This window comes from Macaca fascicularis, chromosome 11, assembly GCF_037993035.2.
Source record: "Macaca fascicularis isolate 582-1 chromosome 11, T2T-MFA8v1.1".
Taxonomy (NCBI): domain Eukaryota; kingdom Metazoa; phylum Chordata; class Mammalia; order Primates; family Cercopithecidae; genus Macaca; species Macaca fascicularis.
The window spans coordinates 23,402,332-23,424,660 of NC_088385.1; the positions used below are offsets into that span (position 1 = coordinate 23,402,332).

At 35.7% G+C, this 22,329-nt stretch overlaps 1 protein-coding gene across 1 annotated transcript in view; it reads left to right on the forward strand.

Moving 5' to 3' along the window:
* PDE3A (phosphodiesterase 3A) overlaps positions 1–22,329 on the forward strand; it is a 315,011-nt gene that overhangs the window by 179,480 nt on the left and 113,202 nt on the right. Inside the window, exon 2 of the mRNA XM_005570302.5 lies at positions 4,077–4,127. Coding sequence (XP_005570359.3) covers positions 4,077–4,127 — 51 coding nt within the window. The remainder of the gene's footprint in view (positions 1–4,076; positions 4,128–22,329) is intronic.

Genomic DNA, 22,329 nt, shown 5'->3' on the forward strand with positions numbered 1-22,329 from the left:
ATGTAGATTTCTGTAACATTTCCTATTACTTTGAAAAAAGTAGCCATAGTGTACATTTAAAAATACTACCACATTCTTGGTCAGCTCATACCTTTCAAATATAATATAAAGATGATATTAATATATATATAAGAATAGAAAAGAATTTCTTTGCCCTACGTATTTCTCAGTTTATTATATAATGCTAGGAAATAACTTTCTGATACATAACACACTTGGCAAATTTTACTGTTTTATGCTTTAAAAGAAAAAGTCAAACTTAGTGAATTTTTTGAAATGCATCATACAAGCTCTGATTTGCAAATTACCAAATTGATCTTATCTTCTGTACTAAATGATGACCTAAATTAGTCTAAACTTTGAGTGTTTTGTTCTTTGACTAAAATCATCATCGTTAAGATAATTAATGGCAGAAGGCCGTGATTACATGCTTTTCTTATTTTAATTCTGGTCCTACGAAAATGTTTCCTTTTTGACTTACTGTCATCATCAAACACTCTCTCTTAAATCAATATATTATGGATTACAACTTGTGTTTGTAAGATTTATTTGCCTTTTTTAGCTGTGATAGGAGAATTTACCACCTTATTTTGATCCTGTTAGTTTACACTCATTAGTAAGGGGGATAACAGGTTTAATAGTCAGCATTTTATAAATCTTCCAGAAGATGTGGATAAATCATTTCACTAGAGGCCTACTGCTCAATTTATTGCCACTTTAAAGTTGCCAAAAATAATCATCTCGTCCTCCTATTTTAATGTAAGGTATCGTCAATGTTTGAAATGTGTCAAGAATTGTTTTTGATAGTTCTAGTGAACAATTAATTAACTGATTTTAATTTATGTTTCTAAATCATATTATTTATTTCATTAGTTAATTATTGCTTGTGAACTATATTATAGGCAACTTTAAATTAGTATCAATAAACATTTTTGAGATGATGTAGTACCAATAAATCCATAAATTAAACAATTAAAGCATTAAATAAATATCTACTATGTAAGCATTCAATTTTATATAATGATTATCTAGGTCAGTGTACCCAAAATTGTGTGCTAGCCAAACTACAATTAAATCATCATGGTAATTCCAAGGCTTAAAATGATTGACTATGTCTGTTAAAAAAGAGTAGCTTAAAATTCATTAAATTACTTTGTTATGTTTTTTACTTATTATACCATGAACAGTTCACATGTTCTTTTTTATAAAGGCCTTGGAAGCCAAATTTTAATTGCTATATGGTATCATTTTGTGTACTGTAATCTATTGAGTAATTTCCCTTTTGTTGGATATACAATTAGTAGCACATTATAGTTACTGAATTTTTACATCTTAGTTTACTGGTTCAAAGGCTATGAATTTTTAAGAATATATGTATTATATATTTTTTATATATGTGTAAATATGTCAACACAATGTATATATGTGTATTTGTTATATAGTAGCAATATATATGCTTAGTTTACTCCTTTTCTGAATATTCAACATTATTAATTTGTAAATATAATAGGCAATAGTAGTATCTTGTCATAGTTGATATTGAATTTCTTTTACTTCCAATATAGTTAAATTTCTTTCCATAGATCTATTTATTTTGTAAGTTGTTCTTAGTCTTCCCTCAATTTTTTACTAGGGTTGGGATTCTTTGGAATTTGTAAGAACCCTTACTGTCCTGAAGATATTATTCTTTACCTACGGTTTACTACTACAGATACTTTACCGATGTGACATTTATGCAAATACTCTGAAGTTTTATATAGCCAGATCAATTGTCCTCTTGTGTAATAAAAAAAATCTTTAAAAAAAGATTTAGATTTCTTTAATTTTTTTTATTTCCCAAGATAGGTTGAATATTTGCCTGGATTTTATTCTATTTTATATTTACAGGTTTGTCTTTTTAAAAATTTGTCTTTTAAATTTATAATTAATATTAGCATTTAATATAAGGTTAGGCTCTAATTATTTTTTCCTCTAAAAGTCCATTTTTCTTTTTCTTTTTCTTTTTCTTTTTCTTTTTCTTTTTTTTTTTTTTTTGTGAGACAGGGTCTCACTCTGTCGCCCAGGCTGGAGTGCAGCAGTGCAATCTCAGCTCACTGCAATCTTGGCCTTTGAGGTCCAAGCAATTCTCCTGCCTCAACCTCTCAAGAAGGTGGGAGTATAGGCATGCCACACCACGCCCACCTAATTTTTGTATTTTTAGTAGAGAAGTTTAGTTTCACCATGTTGGCCAGGCTGGTCACAAACTCCTTTTTTCATTAGTTGATTAATTTATCAAACACAAAATATTTTTGGTATTTTCTTTTTTATATTTTGTTGGTACACATACGTATATTTATTCCAAATTATTTCATTCATTTGCATTTTAATACTAAACAATTATCCCAAAATTTGGTTAAATTTTACAATATATTTTAACAACCAGAAAGGTATTTTCATCACTTGTAACATTTTCTAATGGATTCTTTTTTTTTCTGAGATGGAGTCTTACTTTGTCTCCCAGGCTGGAGTGCAGTGGTGCAATCTTGGCTCACTGCAACCTCTGCCTCCCAGGTTCAAGCAATTCCCCCACCTCAACCTCCCAAGTAGCTGGGGCTACAGGTGCACACCACCATGCTTGGCTAATTTTTGTACTTTTAGTAGAGGCAGCGTCTGGTCTCGAACTCCTCACCACAGGTAATCTGCCCGCCTTGGCTTCCCAAAGTGCTAGGATTACAGGCATGAGCCACTGTGCCTGGACCTCTAATGAGTTCTTTTTTATTGTATATACTTGAGGTGTACAACATGATGTTTTGATATATATTTACAATGTAAAATAATTACTAAGGTCAAGCGAATTAACATCTCTCATAGTTTTAACTTTCTTTGTGTCTGGTGAAATCACCTAAAATGTACCCTCTTAGCAAACTTCAGCACACCGTATAACATCATGAGCTATAGTTCTCATGTTCTCCGTTGTATCTCTACACTTATTCATCTGACAACTGATTGTATATGCGTATACTCTCCAATGAAATTTATGTTTTTTCAAAATTAAAAATACTATTAGCTTTTGACTGAAATCTAGTTAAACCTGAAATCTAGTGAAATTTGTTTGAGTAGAACTGAGCACTCAATAGTTTATAGAATTAAGTCTTCTTTACTAGTAGCACTGTATGTCCATCAGTAAATTTTTACCATTTTCTGTATATGGTTATCAAACATTTCTTGATAATGTTCAAAGGCATATTATTTTTGTTGCTATTGTGAACAGTTGTTTGTTGTTAAGTCTACTTAGGAGTCATTGCTGTTATACACAAAAGCTAATAATGTACATACATTCATTTATAGTCCATCTTGTTGTGCTAGCTTATTAGTTGTAGATACTTCTTCAGTTGGTACTGATGAGTAATGAGATTACTGACAGATGAATGGAGTTTCATTTCTCTCAGTCAATATCTTGTATTTCCTTAATATTCTTAACGTTAAATGTTATTTTCAATAAGTAAATATTATTCTTTGTAAGCAAGGTAGCTCAGGGCTATTACCACCATAGGAATAACGTGATAATATTTTATAGGTTATTATTGAAAGTCTACATTTTGTGACTATGTGGGCATATTTCACATTAAATATTTAATAATTTTACTCTTTAGAACTTTCAAGATTTTTACAGTTTTGAAGGAGGATTAAAAATTATTGAACTAATTTGGCCTTCTGGTTCTTATAATTTGTGGCACCAGGTTTAACGATAGTAGTAATTTACCCAGAATATTTTCTTGAGAAGCGAAAGGCTTAATAACATGCAAATAAAGCTATACATGGTTTAACATCTATCTAGGATGTTCCTGACAGAGCTATACAGTAGCTTATTTTATCACACAGTGTTATTAAAATACTCTCAAAATGATTAGAAGTTGAAATACTAGCTATCAAACTAGGAGTTTGCTACTAATTTAGGCGTGTTAATTTATTCATGATAGCTATTTAATATATTACTAATAAAGATCGGAAAAACCTGATTATTCTTTAAAATAAAGAAGAAAAGTGTTTGTCAGGTAAAATAATCATTTAACTTATTATAATTATCATCTTTACAGCTCATGGGGCATTCAGAATGGGACCACAAACGAGGGTCAAGAGGATCTCAGGTAAGTTTATTTTCCTTTTCTTTTTCATGTTTTGTTTCTTAACACTTTCAGCCATGGGTTTCCTAAAACTCAAGATATGATAAAAAGTAGAGAGAGTAAGAGGCGAAATAACCATGCCATTTGTTTTTATTTAAGTTAACTGTAATTAAAATCTGGATTTCAAATCCCAAAGGCAGATGCCAGAATATTCCTCCTCAGAGCTTTCTGGTATCCCAGATTGGTTTATAGATTTTATATTCATCTTGTCTCTGCAGAATACATTTCGATCAGCAACCCACTCTCTTTATGCATTTCCTTTGACAATTTTTCTGTGTATTTTGTTTTTTTCTTCAGCTTCCTGTTTTTGGTTAAATATTTTGAAATATAATCAGACTAAACTCTGAACTAATTACAAGATTTTGTCTCTAAATTAACTCTCTTCATCTGAGGGAAACAGAAAGATGAAAGGACCTATTATTTTTGAAAAGAAACAAATTCTAAATCTTTCTATATTACTAGACTGTTTTCATTGTCTTACTTTATGTCTTAGGCAAGGAGAAAATCTTCCATGACGCATTTATGCCTTTTAATGACCTAATTAGACAATGTGGATTTGTTTTGCTTCCATAATTACTGTCCCTGACAGAATAAAGACTGAGCTTTACACTAAGAATATTATTTCTTCTCCTAGAGCACTTTGTGAAGAAATATAAAAATAATTCCTCTCATGGCAGCCTATGGTTACCTGACTGTAAACATGCAAAATAAAAATTAAGTAGGTGGAAATTTTTGCTTCTGTTGCACACATTTTGTATTTGCTACTAAAAAGTATATAATTTACAAAAGGCAGTTGAATGTGCAATACTTTAAATGAAAGTTCATTGGAAAGTGGGGGCTTCTCCCAAGTGTTTTACAAAGGTGACGTGTTCTTGTGTTGTCATTAAATTTGTATGAATAACTCTATGTAATTTAGTTCACTAGGAAAATAAAACCAAGTCAATCAATTGTTTTAGTTCACATTTTAATGACTGATTTTATTTCTGTCCATCATCAATTTGATTAGTAAATAATGTAAACCAATTAAATTAGGATCATCTAAAAGAATTTATGCCTTACTTCTTTTCCCTCACTCTCACCTCCCCTTCAGTTTCTCTCAAAACTCTCCCTCTGTACACATCTATAAAATTTTAAATCAGAATTTGCTGCAAGGTCAGTAATGAAGGGATTAAATTAACACAGAGTAAATTCTTTGTGATTCTAAGCCAGTAAAAAAGTAAAGATAACTGCAAGTAACAAGGTCCATGGTCTCTGATGATTGCTACCAAAACGTTTTGATATTCAAAACATGCCAAGGAAGTTGTTGAGGACATGTCTCTTCAAAGCAATGTAGTGTTATATATAGAAAATTATTGTTTAAGATATATGTCATTTACTCTCTATTTTGCTTTGGTATAATTTATCTTCAGGTTTAGATTGGTCACTATGTCAGTATAAATTGTCAAAAAAAAAAAAAACCCTCACAATTGTACAGTATTGTTTTTGTTAACTTTCAGCATAAAAAGAACAAAATTTTTAAAATTCCAAATAATGCATATAGCTAGAATATGTGAGAATTCCACATATAAACATAAACTATTTTCATAAATGAAGTTTGATTACATTTGAAAGCCTGAGGTGGTTCTAAAAAGCAAAAGCATTAAAATAGGCTTGCATGAATTACCATTATAAACAGCAAGTCTTTTTTGGATCTCTTAACCAGCAAAATAGCTATTCTAAATATAGTATACCTTTGTCCCATTTTGATTCCTCAACTCAGATGCAAACTGTCAAAGTAAAAAATAAACACAACACACCAAAAGATAAGAACAATAAGAACCATAGCAGAAAACGTTAAAAAGAACGAGAATTTCCAAAGAATTTGGAAATTGCCGGTAGATAAATTAAGCCTTGAGTAATAACCTCTTATCTGATTTCAATTCCCTACTGACAAAATAATAATAATAATAATAACAATAATAATGTGTTCATGTTTTGAATAATTGATCTCTTCTTTAATTGTATTATCTCCTTGGTCAATATGTCTAAAGCCTTCCAGCTTTTCAAGGGGAACTTCAGACAAATTGCACTTGAACACAGACCTCTTAATAGTTTACTCCAAAGCCTTGCTCAAGTTCCATCTTAGTTAATTTAGAACTGGTTTCTAAGCACTTGCTGTGTTTACAGCACTGTGGTGGGTCTAACTGAAGAAAACTTGAAAGACAAGGTTACTGCTTTCCAAGAGCTCACAAATGATGGTTGGAAATAGAGTAATATTTGTATACATAATTCACATATAAGGCAATCTGGTAGATGCAACATTACATAGAGTATGTGGTGCATGATGACATATCTGTGAATGACAGTATGTATGATGGCGGTCAGATAAAATTATAATGCCATGTTTTTACTACGCCTTTTCTATGTTTAGATCAAATAGCATTTGGTACAATTGCCTACACTTTTCAGCACAGTAAAATGCTGCACAGATTTGTAATCCAGGAGCAACAGGCTATAATATATAGCCTAGGTGTGTAATAGGCTATACCATCTGGTTTGTGTAAGTATACTCTATGATGTTCCCACAACAAAATCCCCATCATTAAATGACATATATACAAAGTGTGATAAGACTATATATATACCTTGGGAGGCCAAGGCGAGGCAGGCAGATCACCAGAAGTCAGGAGTTTGGGACCAGCCTTTCCAACATGGTGAAACCCCGTCTCTACTAAAAATAATAAAAAATAATACTAATAATTAGCCAGGCATGATGGTGGGTGCCTGTAATCCCAGATACTCGGGAGGCTGAGGCAGGAGAATCTCTTGAATCCCGGAGGTGGAGGTTGCAGTGAGTCAAGATTGTGCCACTGCATCCAGCCTGGGCAACAGAATGAGACTCCATATCAAAAAATAAAATAAAAAAAGACTGCATATATACAAAGTGAGATAGGATTTAGGTGGAGGAGTATTTCTTACTCCCTAGTAGACTAGGAAATACCTCTGAGAAGTGATGGTATCTGAGGTGTGGCTTTAAGGACGGATAAACTTTCAAAAGTACAGAGGAAAAGGTGGATGAAAAAGCTTTAGTAAAAGTCTGAACTGAGAAGAGTGTGGGACACATTTGAATATATGTGAATTTTTTATAACTTCTGTATAAATACTTGTGGATGGCAACTCTTACAGCAATTACTGTGAAGGAATAATCTGGATAATGCTATACTTTATTGACTAGATAGGCAGAGGAAGATAAGAGGGTCAAGAGTTTGAAACTGAGTACTATAAGAATTAGGACCATTAACACAGAGCAGTTTAGATGGAAGATGATGAGTTCAGGGTTAGCAATATTAAGTGATAAGTGAAGATGACAATTCCAAAACGAAGTTACAGACACATACTCGAGGCCTGATTAGAACAAAAGGTGTCAGTTTGGGAATGCTAATCATACAGGAGATAATTGAGCTCCACCAGTAGATAGACTCCCAGAAGAAAATTAAAAGAAAAAACAGAAAAAAAGTCTGATTCTAGTAAAGACTAGAAACAAGCTGAGTTAATATGAGTACGCATGGTCTTACTAGAGACCAGGGGGAGGAGAGATGATTCAGAACCAAAAGTTCTGAATAAGGACTTAAGGAGAGGAATAAGATCACAGACCAAGGTTCAGGAAAATTAAAATGTAGCAGATGTCTTTGGGTTTAGTGATTAGGAGGACATTAGTGAACTTTCAAAAAACAGTTTTGAGCAAGAAGTAGTGGAAAGAAAAATACAGAAGAGAAAAGTGTAAGATACCAGAAGAGTCTCTTGGAAGAGCTTTGTTTTAAAAGAAAGTTGGGATTGCAGCAAGAGGTGGCAGCAAGAGTGATTTATTTATTTAGTTAGTTAGTTATTTTTAATGCTAAGGTGAGATATGTGTCTTAATTACTGGCAGATGTAAAGAATTAGTATGGAAAAGAAAACACTGAAAATTCTCAATAGTGAGCTGATTCAGGACTCATTATTGGTGAAGGTTCAGGGAAGGGAATGTGCTTTCTTCCAGAGTGGTCCTTTTGGCACTTCTTTATGTATTTTCCTCACAGGAGACCCACCCCCACCCCCACCCCATATCAGCCATTTACACTACATCACAGAAACTGGCGCTGTTTGCAAATGAAATACTGGATAAATTCACCGAAAAGTACAGATGGGGAAGCTTTGAAAAGAAAGTAGAGGCCAGGGGCAGTGGCTCATGCTTGTAATCCCAGCACTTTGGGAGGCCAAAGCAGGTGGCACCTGAGGTCAGGAGTTTGAGACCAGCCTGACCAACATGGTGAAACCCCACCTCTGCTAAAGATACAAAAATTAGCCAGGCGTGATGGCATGCGACTGTAGTCTCAGCTACTTGGGAGACTGAGACAGGAGAATAGCTTGAGCCTGGGAGGCAGAGAGGCAGAGGTTGCAGTGAGCCAAGATTGCGCCACTGCACTCCAGCCTGCAAGAAAGAGCCAGACTCTGTCTCAAAAAAAAAAGTAGAAATATTTCTAGCAGAATGAGAGAGAGAGAGAGAAAAAAAAAATAAGGACAGATACTGTAACATTAAAAAGATATTATGAACCTATTGACTTCAATTTTCTTGGTAGGATTGAGGATATAATAGTGAAAAATCTTGAATGCTAGAAAAATATTGTTTTAGATATATACAAAAGGGAACTCGCTTGATTCCTGCCCAGTAAAAAGCAGAGAGCTGTGTGAGACATGAGTGTGCTAGCCTGCAAGATGAATTTTAACATATTTTACTTTGATTTGCAAAACATGGATATATGTCAGGTACTTTTTTTTTAGCCTTTGAGGAATCAGAAATAGACAAAACGTTGGCGTCTAGCAGCATCTAATTTTTTTTTTTTTTTTTTTTTACACCTCAGCCTTAATCATTGCTAGGATAGAGTTAAGCTTCCCCTGGCTTCTCCCTGGATAGTTAATAAATAAGGGATTTTCTTAAATTTCCCTTCGTACTTCAAAATTGTATCATATATGCATTATCACAGAATTTAAGATGCACCGTTCATATCGAATACTTGTCCTATAGAAAAATACCTTTCTTCTAGTAAATTCCAAGCCTTAATTGCATATGACTTTTTAGACGCAGCAAGAATGTCATTCAGGCTTATTTATATTACTTTATTCTCAGTAATTTTCTTTCATAATTTGTCTGCTCACTCATAGATTTCTGGCTGATTTTTCTTCCTTCTTTTTTTTAAAAGTATATAACTGTCAAATAGTAGATCATCCAAATGTAGGAAAGATGCTAAATGATAAACAAACTTCCAGCCGCATGCAAAACTCCTTTGTCTGGCAGTGTTCCCAGTAATACCAAATGAAGTTGGGATGAAATTCTCAGAAGGCAATTACTTGTTGTTTTTTCTTCATTTTTATTTTTTATTCTTGAAGGGAAGTTTTCCAGTGGGAAGTAAAAAGAGGCAACAGAAAGTATGCTTTTTTTTTTTGAGACGGAGTCTGGCCCAGTGCCCAGGCTGGAGGGCAGTGGCGCGATCGCTCACGGCAACCTCCGCCTCCCGGGTTCACGCCATTCTCCTGCCTCAGCCTCCTAAGGAGCTGGGACTACAGGCGCCCGCCACCACGCCCAGCTAATTTTTGTATTTTTAGTAGAGACGGGGTTTCACCATTTTGGGCAGCATGGTTTCAATCTCTTGACCTCGTGATCCGTCCGCCTCGGCCTTCCTAAGTGCTGGGATTACAGGCGTGAGCCACTGCGCCCGGCCACCTTTTTTGTTTTTGAAAAGCTTAAAAATGGTAGGAGGCGATTCCAAGGGGCCAGTAATTTACTTCTCACCTAGTGGAGGTTCCTTGTGGAAAAGATTAGTTCAATTTGTGAATTTGTAAACATCCTAACATTTTAATATACTTGGAACCCTCAGGCCTTTATTTACCAATAGTGAAAAACTAGCAAGTTTTTAGTTATTTAGTACATTATTGGTATTTTGACTACCAGCCAGACTTTATTAGCTGGACTTAAAAGTACTTACAAGAAACAAATGTTTGTGTTGTCCATCTGGTTTTCAAATGATTGAAGTCTTTCTTTAGATAATAAAATTCTGGTTTGTATGATTCTAAATAATTCAAGTATTAAGTGTAAAATATAGGAAGATAGTTGAGTATTCCGATGTAAAAAAAGTTATTAAATGCATTAGACTATCAGTATGCTTTAAAATGACCCATGGCCTATTTTGGAGCATGTCTTTAGTGGTTTAACAAGTCCTGGAGGCAACAAATTGTAAAAATTCTAGACTAAAAGCAATTGCCTAGATCAGTTAGTCTTTATATCATAATGTTAAGTCTCAATGATGAATTCTGATGAGGAGTCATTGTGCTTTACTTTTTTGTCCGTAATTTCAAGGGAATGGATCTGATAGTGATAGCTACTGAAGTTGATTAACCTAATCATTTGCCTACTAATGGCCTGATTCAGTGACAGGTCACTTCTTTTCTAGGTTAAATCATTTGTTTTTGATAAGAGAATGTGGAGAGTAATTTAAATGCCTTTTCAGATTTATCTGGAGTAATGCCATATATATTTATTGAAGTTAATTCCTTTTAATACATTTTAGAAAGATGACCAGCCATATTTCCCAGGAATTTGTTGCAAGGGATTAATGTGAGCAGATTGGGAGCTCATTATTACATCTCCCAAATGTCTGACATGTTACCAGGGAATAATTTATGCCCTGGAGCTAGCTGCCAGTGCCACTTTTTCTACAAACATAGTGTCTTTCACTTGCATTTCTTCCTCCTTTTTCATTTTTCCATATATCAACCTAACAACACTTAATATTCGTTCAGAAATTGTTCCAATAATTCTTTAATTTATGGCAGCTTTCCAAAGACAGTTTGGTTTTGGGGTTTTTCGTTTGCTTGTTGTTTTGAGAAATTTGTTTACATTTTGTTTATACTAACAGGGACCACACAAAACGTATTTGCCTAGGGTCTCAGTTATTGTAAGGATGGCCTTGTCATTGCATGTAATAGTGACAGGAAAGGACCTAAATACCATATGTATCTTCTCCATTAGATCTTCCTCTAGATATTTAAAATTTTATCCTTTAGTCAGTTCTGCACTGTTGGACAGTTGTTTTATACTCTTCCCCCACTCTTTGAAATTGCTTTTATTTAGTTACTGTTGAGTATTATGTCTTTAGTTTGCACTGATAAACTACAGGACAGAGTTTTTAGCAAATCTATCATAGTAGGGATATTGTTGACAATGTCCACAGCGCACACAGTGTCAAGAGGACGGGGAGACATTTCTCTTTGTCCTCAGAGAAGGGAAAACAGTGTTTCTCTTTAACAACTGAACCCACTAGTATATTATTTGTCCAGCATCCCTGGTCTCCACCTAGTAGAGGCCAGAAACAACACCCCCAGTCCCCAAGTTGGGATAAGAAAAATGTCTCCAGACATTGTCAAATGTCCCCTGGGAGGCAACTTTGCTTCTAGTTGAAAACCACTGAAATTACCGCATAATTTCATTGCCAGGTGTATGGAACATAGTAAATAAATATTTAGTGATTAATCTTAACACTTTATATAGGAAAATGAGAATATGCTTTTTCAAAGCATTTATGCTTGCAGGTTCTCAGGTTTCATCTTTAAGTCTATCAAATAAAAATTTTAAAGAACATATTCATTTCACCCTGAAGTAGTTTTCTCATAGTGGAATTATGTCCAAGAAATCTAATGGCTGAGTGTAGGGGAGGAATGCACTCTTCCCACACTTATATGTTCGAGTGATTCGCAGGAGGAGGGAGAGTTTGGCTCTGTCCTCACAGTGCTTTCATGGAACACGTGTTTCAGGGAAACTGATGGATGACCTTGGTTAAGTCACTCTTTATTACGGGCCCTGGTCTCTTAAAAGAATATTGATGAACAGGAATCAAATCCACAGAAATAAAAGGGAAAATTGCCACTGGCATTTATGCTTTTATTGTTTTCCCCATGTTTATAGATTAGTAGACATGTTGTTTAATACTTATTGAATGACCCTCTTATGTTGGGGCCTGTGGACATCATTCCCATGAGATGGGCACTACCTTGTGTTTGTTTAGCCAAATCACAACCTGTGGTACTTCATTTGAAACGAAACAAAGAAATCAAATAAACGACCACTGATAATAGATGTTTATCTGCAGGGACTGCAAATAGTTTACAAAATAGTCAATTTTACTAAGTGTACAAAAGCATATTTTGAGAGAAATAAAAACAAAAATAATACCTATCACTTTAAGCCACAAATAGTTTCTGACCAATGCTGCAGTTGTGACTTTTATTATATTCTTTCCCCCAGATATCTTGTTGTAAACATTAAGAAAATTAATGCAAATATTTTGCATGTACGTTCCTCTAAACATACACATTCTCAAAATTTTCCAACTCTCAAGTTTTGCCTTCCACTTGAGAGAATAACAGAAGAAAAATATACTAACTTGATAACAGTTAACTTTATCTTTGAATTGCAGTATCTGACAAAGGGAAATCATTTTTATCTCACGCTGGGTGACTTTATGGCATCTGTAGCATTTAGTAAGATCTTGTTTTTTATTAATCCTGACAACATACTCTAAAAGGGAAGTTTTGTGGGTGGACTTTTTATTTTTACTCCACTTATAGATAAAACTGATAAAAAAAGATTGTGCCAAAAATAATGAGGTTCTCAGAGAAGATTGAAATCTAAGACTAGGATGTATTAACTAGAACAAATAATTAGATACAGAGGTAAGTAAAGGTGATATAGGGTGGAGGAGGTTATATGGTAGTAAGGACAGTTAACTAGAGAGGGTGAATTGAGGCAAAGAAACTGGAAAATGGTTGATCTTTTAAGATGAATATTAACATCCATTTTCATATACTAACAAAAAAACACAGGATATAGGCTTTTAGTACATGCTTGAGACAATTTTTTTTTAATTTGGAGAAATTGAATGTTTTAATTTCTTATTAATACATATCCAGGCTATATGTATAAATATGTATTTCTAATAGCATTAACATTTATGGTACAGGAATTTTTCTTTATAGCCATTCTAGGGAACAAACTAAAATGTTGTTTAATAGCATTCCCCATAAGATTTTATATTCTCATCAAAGGTACTGATTTTCTTAAAAGGTTTTACCTTGGGAGAACAAAGATGGCTTAGCAGTTATGTTGTCAACCTTAAGTGATTGTCCCATTTTATGTAAAATTCAGCCATCGTGTAAACATAAGTAAACCCAAAGTTAGCAGGGCTGATAACTACAAAGAAAAAGCCTGGAATAATATTAGCGGTATTAATGAACTAAAATGATCTTAAAAGTCACACAAATGAAGCTTCTTGTTAGATTTGATTTTCTAGATCATAGAATTTTTGTTTTTGTTTTTTTCCCCTTGTTGGGTGGTGATGCATTGTGTAATAAGCAATTCTTGGAAAACTCTTAAGTGTTACAAGTTAAAGCTTATTCTTACTGGAAATCTGCAGGTTATCAAACTTGCATCAAAACCGTTTCCTTGCTGAGTTCTATGGTGTTGTGTTTAAATACTTCTGGGTGACAGTTTCCACTTGGATCTCTACAACTATTTCAATTTGACAATTTTGTAATCATATTCTTTGTTTTCAAATCATTTTAACCCTGATTTTAGAGAAAGTTGTTTACATAGTATCAGCGATACACACTTAAAAGAGTACTTTTTTCTTTTAAATTTATTTATTATTATTATACTTTAAGTTGTAGGGTACATGTGCATAACGTGCAGGTTTGTTACATATGTATACTTGTGCCTTGTTGGTGTGCTGCACCCATCAACTCGTCATTTACATCAGGTATAACTCCCAATGCAATCCCTCCCCCATCCCCCCTCCCCCCTCCCCATGATAGGCCCCTGTGTGTGATGTTCCCCTTCCTGAGTCCAAGTGATCTCATTGTTCAGTTCCCACCTATGAGTGAGAACATGCGGTGTTTGGTTTTCTGTTCTTGTGATAGTTTGCTAAGAATGATGGTTTCCAGCTGCATCCATGTCCCTACAAAGGACACAAACTCATCCTTTTTTATGGCTGCATAGTATTCCATGGTGTATATGTGCCACATTTTCTTAATCCAATCTGTCACTGATGGACATTTGGGTTGGTTCCAAGTCTTTGCTATTGTGAATAGTGCTGCAATAAACATACGTGTGCATGTGTCTTTATAGCAGCATAATTTATAATCCTTTGGGTATATACCCAGTAATGGGATGGCTGGGTCATATGGTACATCTAGTTTTAGATCCTTGAGGAATCGCCATACTGTTTTCCATAATGGTTGAACTAGTTTACAATCCCACCAACAGTGTAAAACCGTTCCTATTTCTCCACATCCTCTCCAGCACCTGTTGTTTCCTGACTTTTTAATGATCGCCATTCTAACTGGTGTGAGATGGTATCTCATTGTGGTTTTGATTTGCATTTCTCTGATGGCCAGTGATGATGAGCATTTTTTCATGTGTCTGTTGGCTGTATGAATGTCTTCTTTTGAGAAATGTCTGTTCATATCCTTTGCCCACTTTTTGATGGGGTTGTTTGTTTTTTTCTTGTAAATTTGTTTGAGTTCTTTGTAGGTTCTGGATATTAGCCCTTTGTCAGATGAGTAGATTGCAAAAATTTTCTCCCATTCTGTAGGTTGCCTGTTCACTCTGATGGTAGTTTCTTTTGCTGTGCAGAAGCTCTTTAGTTTAATGAGATCCCATTTGTCAATTTTGGCTTTTGCTGCCATTGCTTTTGGTGTTTTAGACATGAAGTCTTTGCCCATGCCTATGTCCTGAATGGTACTACCTAGGTTTTCCTCTAGGATTTTTATGGTATTAGGTCTAACATTTAAGTCTCTAATCCATCTTGAATTAATTTTCGTATAAGGAGTAAGGAACGGATCCAGTTTCAGCTTTCTACTTATGGCTAGCCAATTTTCCCAGCACCATTTATGAAATAGGGAATCCTTTCCCCATTTCTTGTTTCTCTCAGGTTTGTCAAAGATCAGATGGCTGTAGATGTGTGGTATTATTTCTGAGGACTCTGTTCTGTTCCATTGGTCTATATCTCTGTTGTGGTACCAGTACCATGCTGTTTTGGTTACTGTAGCCTTTTAGTATAGTTTGAAGTCAGGTAGCGTGATGCCTCCAGCTTTGTTCTTTTGACTTAGGATTGTCTTGGAGATGCGGGCTCTTTTTTGGTTCCATATGAACTCTAAAGCAGTTTTTTCCAATTCTGTGAAGAAACTCATTGGTAGCTTGATGGGGATGGCATTGAATCTATAAATTACCTTGGGCAGTATGGCCATTTTCACGATATTGATTCTTCCTATCCATGAGCATGGTATGTTCTTCCATTTGTTTGTGTCCTCTTTTATTTCACTGAGCAGTGGTTTGTAGTTCTCCTTGAAGAGGTCCTTTACATCCCTTGTCAGTTGGATTCCTAGGTATTTTATTCTCTTTGAAGCAATTGTGAATGGAAGTTCATTCCTGATGTGGCTCTCTGTTTGTCTGTTACTGGTGTATAAGAATGCTTGTGATTTTTGCACATTAATTTTGTATCCTGAGACTTTGCTGAAGTTGCTTATCAGCTTAAGGAGATTTTGGGCTGAGACAATGGGGTTTTCTAAATATACAATCATGTCATCTGCAAACAGGGACAATTTGACTTCTTCTTTTCCTAACTGAATACCCTTGATTTCTTTCTCTTGCCTGACTGCCCTAGCCAGAACTTCCAACACTATGTTGAATAGGAGTGGTGAGAGAGGGCATCCCTGTCTTGTGCCAGTTTTCAAAGGGAATGTTTCCAGTTTTTGCCCATTCAGTATGATATTGGCTGTGGGTTTGTCATAAATAGCTCTTATTATTTTGAGGTACGTTCCATCAATACCGAATTTATTGAGCGTTTTTAGCATGAAGGGCTGTTGAATTTTGTCAAAAGCCTTTTCTGCATCTATTGAGATAATCATGTGGTTCTTGTCTTTGGTTCTGTTTATATGCTGGATTATGTTTATTGATTTGCGAATGTTGAACCAGCCTTGCATCCCAGGGATGAAGCCCACTTGATCATGGTGGATAAGCTTTTTGATGTGTTGCTGAATCCGGTTTGCCAGTATTTTATTGAGGATTTTTGCATCGATGTTCATCAGGGATATTGGTCTAAAATTCTCTTTTTTTGTTGTGTCTCTGCCAGGCTTTGGTATCAGGATGATGTTGGCCTCATAAAATGAGTTAGGGAGGATTCCCTCTTTTTCTATTGATTGGAATAGTTTCAGAAGGAATGGTACCAACTCGTCCTTGTACCTCTGGTAGAATTCAGCTGTGAATCCATCTGGTCCTGGACTTTTTTTGGTTGGTAGGCTATTAATTATTGCCTCAATTTCAGAGCCTGCTATTGGTCTATTCAGGGATTCAACTTCTTCCTGGTTTAGTCTTGGAAGAGTGAAAGTGTCCAGGAAATTATCCATTTCTTCTAGATTTTCCAGTTTATTTGCGTAGAGGTGTTTATAGTATTCTCTGATGGTAGTTTGTATTTCTGTGGGGTCGGTGGTGACATCCCCTTTATCATTTTTAATTGTGTCGATTTGATTCTTCTCTCTTTTCTTCTTTATTAGTCTTGCTAGTGGTCTGTCAATTTTGTTGATCTTTTCAAAAAACCAACTCCTGGATTCATTGATTTTTTGGAGAGTTTTTTGTGTCTCTATCTCCTTCAGTTCTGCTCTGATCTTAGTTATTTCTAGCCTTCTGCTAGCTTTTGAATGTATTTGCTCTTGCTTCTCTAGTTCTTTTAATTGCGATGTTAGAGTGTCAATTTTAGATCTTTCCTGCTTTCTCTTGTGGGCATTTAGTGCTATAAATTTCCCTCTACACACTGCTTTAAATGTGTCCCAGAGATTCTGGTATGTTGTATCTTTGTTCTCATTGGTTTCAAAGAACATCTTTATTTCTGCCTTCATTTCGTTCTGTACCCAGTAGTCATTCAGGAGCAGGTTGTTCAGTTTCCATGTAGTTGAGCGGTTTTGATTGAGTTTCTTAGTCCTGAGTTCTAGTTTGATTGCACTGTGGTCTGAGAGACAGTTTGTTATAATTTCTGTTCTTGTAAATTTGCTGAGGAGTGCTTCACTTCCAATTACGTGGTCGATTTTGGAGTAAGTACGATGTGGTGCTGAGAAGAATGTATATTCTGTTGATTTGGGGTGGAGAGTTCTATAGATGTCTATTAGGTCTGCTTGCTGCAGAGATGAGTTCAATTCCTGGATATCCTTGTTAACTTTCTGTCTCGTTGATCTGTCTAATGTTGACGGTGGAGTGTTGAAGTCTCCCATTATTATTGTATGGGAGTCTAAGTCTCTTTGTAAGTCTCTAAGGACTTGCTTTATGAATCTGGGTGCTCCTGTATTGGGTGCATATATATTTAGGATAGTTAGCTCTTCCTGTTGAATTGATCCCTTTACCATTATGTAATGGCCTTCTTTGTCTCTTTTGATCTTTGATGGTTTAAAGTCTGTTTTATCAGAGACTAGTATTGCAACCCCCGCTTTTTTTTGTTCTCCATTTGCTTGGTAAATCTTCCTCCATCCCTTTATTTTGAGCCTATGTATGTCTCTGCGTGTGAGATGGGTCTCCTGAATACAGCAGACTGATGGGTCTTGACTCTTGATCCAGTTTGCCAGTCTGTGTCTTTTAATTGGAGCATTTAGTCCATTTACATTTAAGGTTAAGATTGTTATGTGTGAACTTGATCCTGCCATTATGATATTAACTGGTTATTTTGCTCGTTAGTTGATGCAGTTTCTTCCTAGCCTCGATGGTCTTTACATTTTGGCATGTTTTTGCAATGGCTGGTACCGGTTGTTCCTTTCCATGTTGAGTGCTTCCTTCAGGGTCTCTTGTAAGGCAGGCCTAGTGGTGACAAAATCTCTAAGCATTTGCTTATCTGTAAAGGATTTTATTTCTCCTTCACTTATGAAACTTAGTTTGGCTGGATATGAAATTCTGGGTTGAAAATTCTTTTCTTTAAGAATGTTGAATATTGGCCCCCACTCTCTTCTGGCTTGGAGAGTTTCTGCCGAGAGATCTGCTGTTAGTCTGATGGGCTTCCCTTTGTGGGTAACCCGACCTTTCTCTCTGGCTGCCCTTAAGATTTTTTACTTCATTTCAACTTTGGGGAATCTGGCAATTATGTGTCTTGGAGTTGCTCTTCTCGAGGAGTATCTTTGTGGCGTTCTCTGTATTTCCTGGATTTGAATGTTGGCCTGCCCTACTAGGTTGGGGAAATTCTCCTGGATGATATCCTGAAGAGTGTTTTCCAACTTGGTTCCATTTTCCCCCTCACTTTCAGGCACCTCAATCAGACGTAGATTTGGTCTTTTTACATAATCCCATACTTCTTGCAGGCTTTGTTCATTTCTTTTTCTTCTTTTTTCTTTTGGTTTCTCTTCTCGCTTCATTTCATTCATTTGATCCTCAATCGCAGATACTCTTTCTTCCAGTTGATCGAGTTGGTTACTGAAGCTTGTGCATTTGTCACGTATTTCTCGTGTCATGGTTTTCATCTCTTTCATTTCGTTTATGACCTTCTCTGCATTAATTACTCTAGCCATCAATTCTTCCACTTTTTTTTCAAGATTTTTAGTTTCTTTGCGCTGGGTACGTTATTCCTCCTTTAGCTCTGAGAAATTTGATGGACTGAAGCCTTCTTCTCTCATCTCGTCAAAGTCATTCTCCGTCCAGCTTTGATCCGTTGCTGGCGATGAGCTGCGCTCCTTTGCCGGGGGAGATGCGCTCTGATTTTTTGAATTTCCAGCTTTTCTGCCCTGCTTTTTCCCCATCTTTGTGGTTTTATCTGCCTCTGGTCTTTGATGATGGTGATGTACTGATGGGGTTTTGGTGTAGGTGTCCTTCCTGTTTGATAGTTTTCCTTCTAACAGTCAGGACGCTCAGCTGTAGGTCTGTTGGAGATTGCTTGAGGTCCACTCCAGACCCTGTTTGCCTGGCTATCAGCAGCAGAGGCTGCAGAAGATAGAATATTTCTGAACAGCGAGTGTACCTGTCTGATTCTTGCTTTGGAAGCTTCCTCTCAGGGGTGTACTCCACCCTGTGAGGTGTGGGGTGTCAGACTGCCCCTAGTGGGGGATGTCTCCCAGTTAGGCTACTCAGGGGTCAGGGACCCACCTGAGCAGGAAGTCTGTCCCTTCTCAGATCTCAACCTCCATGTTGGGAGATCCACTGCTCTCTTCAAAGCTGTCAGACAGAGTCGTTTGCGTCTGCAGAGGTTTCTGCTGTTTTTCTTATTGTTTACTGTGCCCTGTCCCCAGAGGTGGAGTCTACAGAGACAGGCAGGTTTCCTTGAGCTGCTGTGAGCTCCACCCAGTTCTAGCTTCCCAGCAGCTTTGTTTACCTACTTAAGCCTCAGCAATGGCGGGTGCCCCTCCCCCAGCCTCGCTGCTGCCTTGCCGGTAGATCACAGACTGCTGTGCTAGCAATGAGGGAGGCTCTGTGGGTGTGGGACCCTCCCGTCCAGGTGTGGGATATGATCTCCTGGTGTGCCTGTTTGCTTAAAGCACAGTATTGGGGTAGGAGTTACCCGATTTTCCAGGTGTTGTGTGTCTCAGTTCCCCTGGCTAGGAAAAGGGATTCCCTTCCCCCTTGCGCTTCCCAGGTGAGGCAATGCCTCGCCCTGCTTCAGCTCTCGCTGGTCGGGCTGCAGCAGCTGACCAGCACTGATCGTCCGGCACTCCCCAGTGAGATGAACCCAGTACCTCAGTTGAAAATGCAGAAATCACCGGTCTTCTGTGTCGCTCGCGCTGGGAGTTGGAGACTGGAGCTGTTCCTATTCGGCCATCTTGCTCCAGTGCCTCAAGAGTATTTTTTTTTTAAGTTTGGGAGAAAAACCTTCTCAGAAAATTGTGGGTGAGACAAATAGATGGAGTAGAAATCGCAAAAATAAACTACATCATGATGAAGTGCAAACAGATGTAAAAGCTCTAGTTCTCAAGACTGGGAGCAGAGGAATAGAAAGAAGTTGTCTATCAAAGATGATGATTGGGAAATATAGAAAAGACCATCTCATGAAGCAAAAAGAACATGGCCATTGAAGCCATATTGAAGTTAGAAACACGCAGTGAATTTTTTTTTTTTTTTCTTTTTTTTTGATACTGGGAATGTATGATGATTTGGGGGATTGACAGGTCTTAACTCCACCTTTACTGCTTATTGTCCCTATTCAGTTTTACGGTGACTTATTGCCATAACTGTGGTGACATTTCTCTTCTGGTACCTCGAAAATATGGTAGTATATGCACGATTATTGCATTTTTAGGCCTTTGCATGAGTTTTTAAAGAGTATTCCAATTAACTATATATTTATGAAATGTAATCCTAGGACAATTTAGTTTTCTTTTTCATGGAGAAATACAGCATGACTTTAAATAAGTTTTGCTAAATAGTAAAATTGCAGCAGCCAGTTTTGTTTTATACTGATTATGGCAACCCTGTGTATAGTGAATTTTTAATTAATATTTCTAAAATAAAGGAAAGCATTATAATTTATGAACTTAAGAGTTTCATTTATTCATGTAAACTTTGCTGAACCCGTGTGTCTTGAGGAACTCTGTTAATCCATAATAAAATATAGCAGACCTTGAGGAATTAGCGAAATTATATCTAAAGCATAAATAATAAAGCCAAAAAGCCTTTTGTTTCATTTATTCTATTCCCCTGCTTTCAGGCTTTTCTGTTTCTAAAACATTACAGGTAAGTTGAGATCCTCTCATTTTAATATCCATGATACCTTATTGTAGGATAGCATATTATTACTTTGACTGTAAACTGAAATTGCTGGATGAGGAATAATTTGTCATGTTGTCATTACTTAAGGAGTAGATAGTATTTAAATATTGACTTTTCATACAGGAATATGTGTTCTCATTCTCTAGGCATATGACCGCTCCCCCCTATTCCTCCCTTTTTTTTTTTTTTTTTTTTTTTCCTTATCACATGGAACTTTTGAGCTCAGAAGTGATTCTGTCTCATGCAGCTTAGGGATCTGAAATTTACATAAGGACTTTAATAGAAGCTTATGACACATGATATGACCAGGCTTTTCACTATTTTTTGCCATTTATTTGGCTTAAAAATCAATGGAACAAACTGAACTTGGCATTACTATTTCTGTTCAAAAAGAAGAAAAATATATAATTTAACTGTTTTTTATGTTTTGGTCTTGGCACTGTGGCTTTTGTTTATGGAAAAAGACAGGAGAGGAAAAAAGCATTATTTTAACTTCACATGATAAATAATCATACCAAACTGAGATTTCCTTAAAAAGTATTTGCTCGTTTTTCTTATTACAATGAGTATTGCTCGTAATTCAGTGCAAGTTTGAAATGATATAATGGTAATATCTTCTTTAAATAGCATTACAGGTTTAAGTGTATCACTAACATCATAACTTTATAGAGATATTCCAGGAGAATTCATCTAGTTTCTGTACTTATTTATGAATAAGAGACGCTTATGTATTATGGATGTTATTTCTTCTTGACAAATTCTATTAGCATAAAAGAAAAGCATTAATATTTACGTTTAATAAAAGTAATAACATTTAACATTAAGTTCCTTTATAAGTGCTTTATGGACATTATTAACTAATTTAAAACATCAACTATTTTTATCTGGAGTGAATTTCTGCCAATATTAATTCGGAAGAAATAGGGATATAAATAGCGTCTATGGCTTCCAAATGTTTAAAAGACCTTCTATGTTCATCATTTTATGCATTGGTGGTTGTGGAACTTTAATCAGTGGATACAGCATAGAAAGTCAACAATTTTTGGGGGAATGAACAGTGTTACACATATTATATGCATGGCTAGAAGCATACGAGAGGCTCTCATTTGTTATACTATATATCAAATGCTTGCAGCTGTCTCTTCGTGTGACACAACATTTCAAACATACAGCACAGTACAGTGAATAATATACAAAAGCTAGGTCGATTTAATGAATATTAAAATGTTCTATATTTGACACGGTATTTTTGTTGATAGCTAGAAAATTGCGTAGAAATAATCTCATTTTTCATAATGTATACATTATTCCCATTAATAGATATATACTTTGTTAAATGTATTTTACGATGTTTGACCTTATGGGAATTTA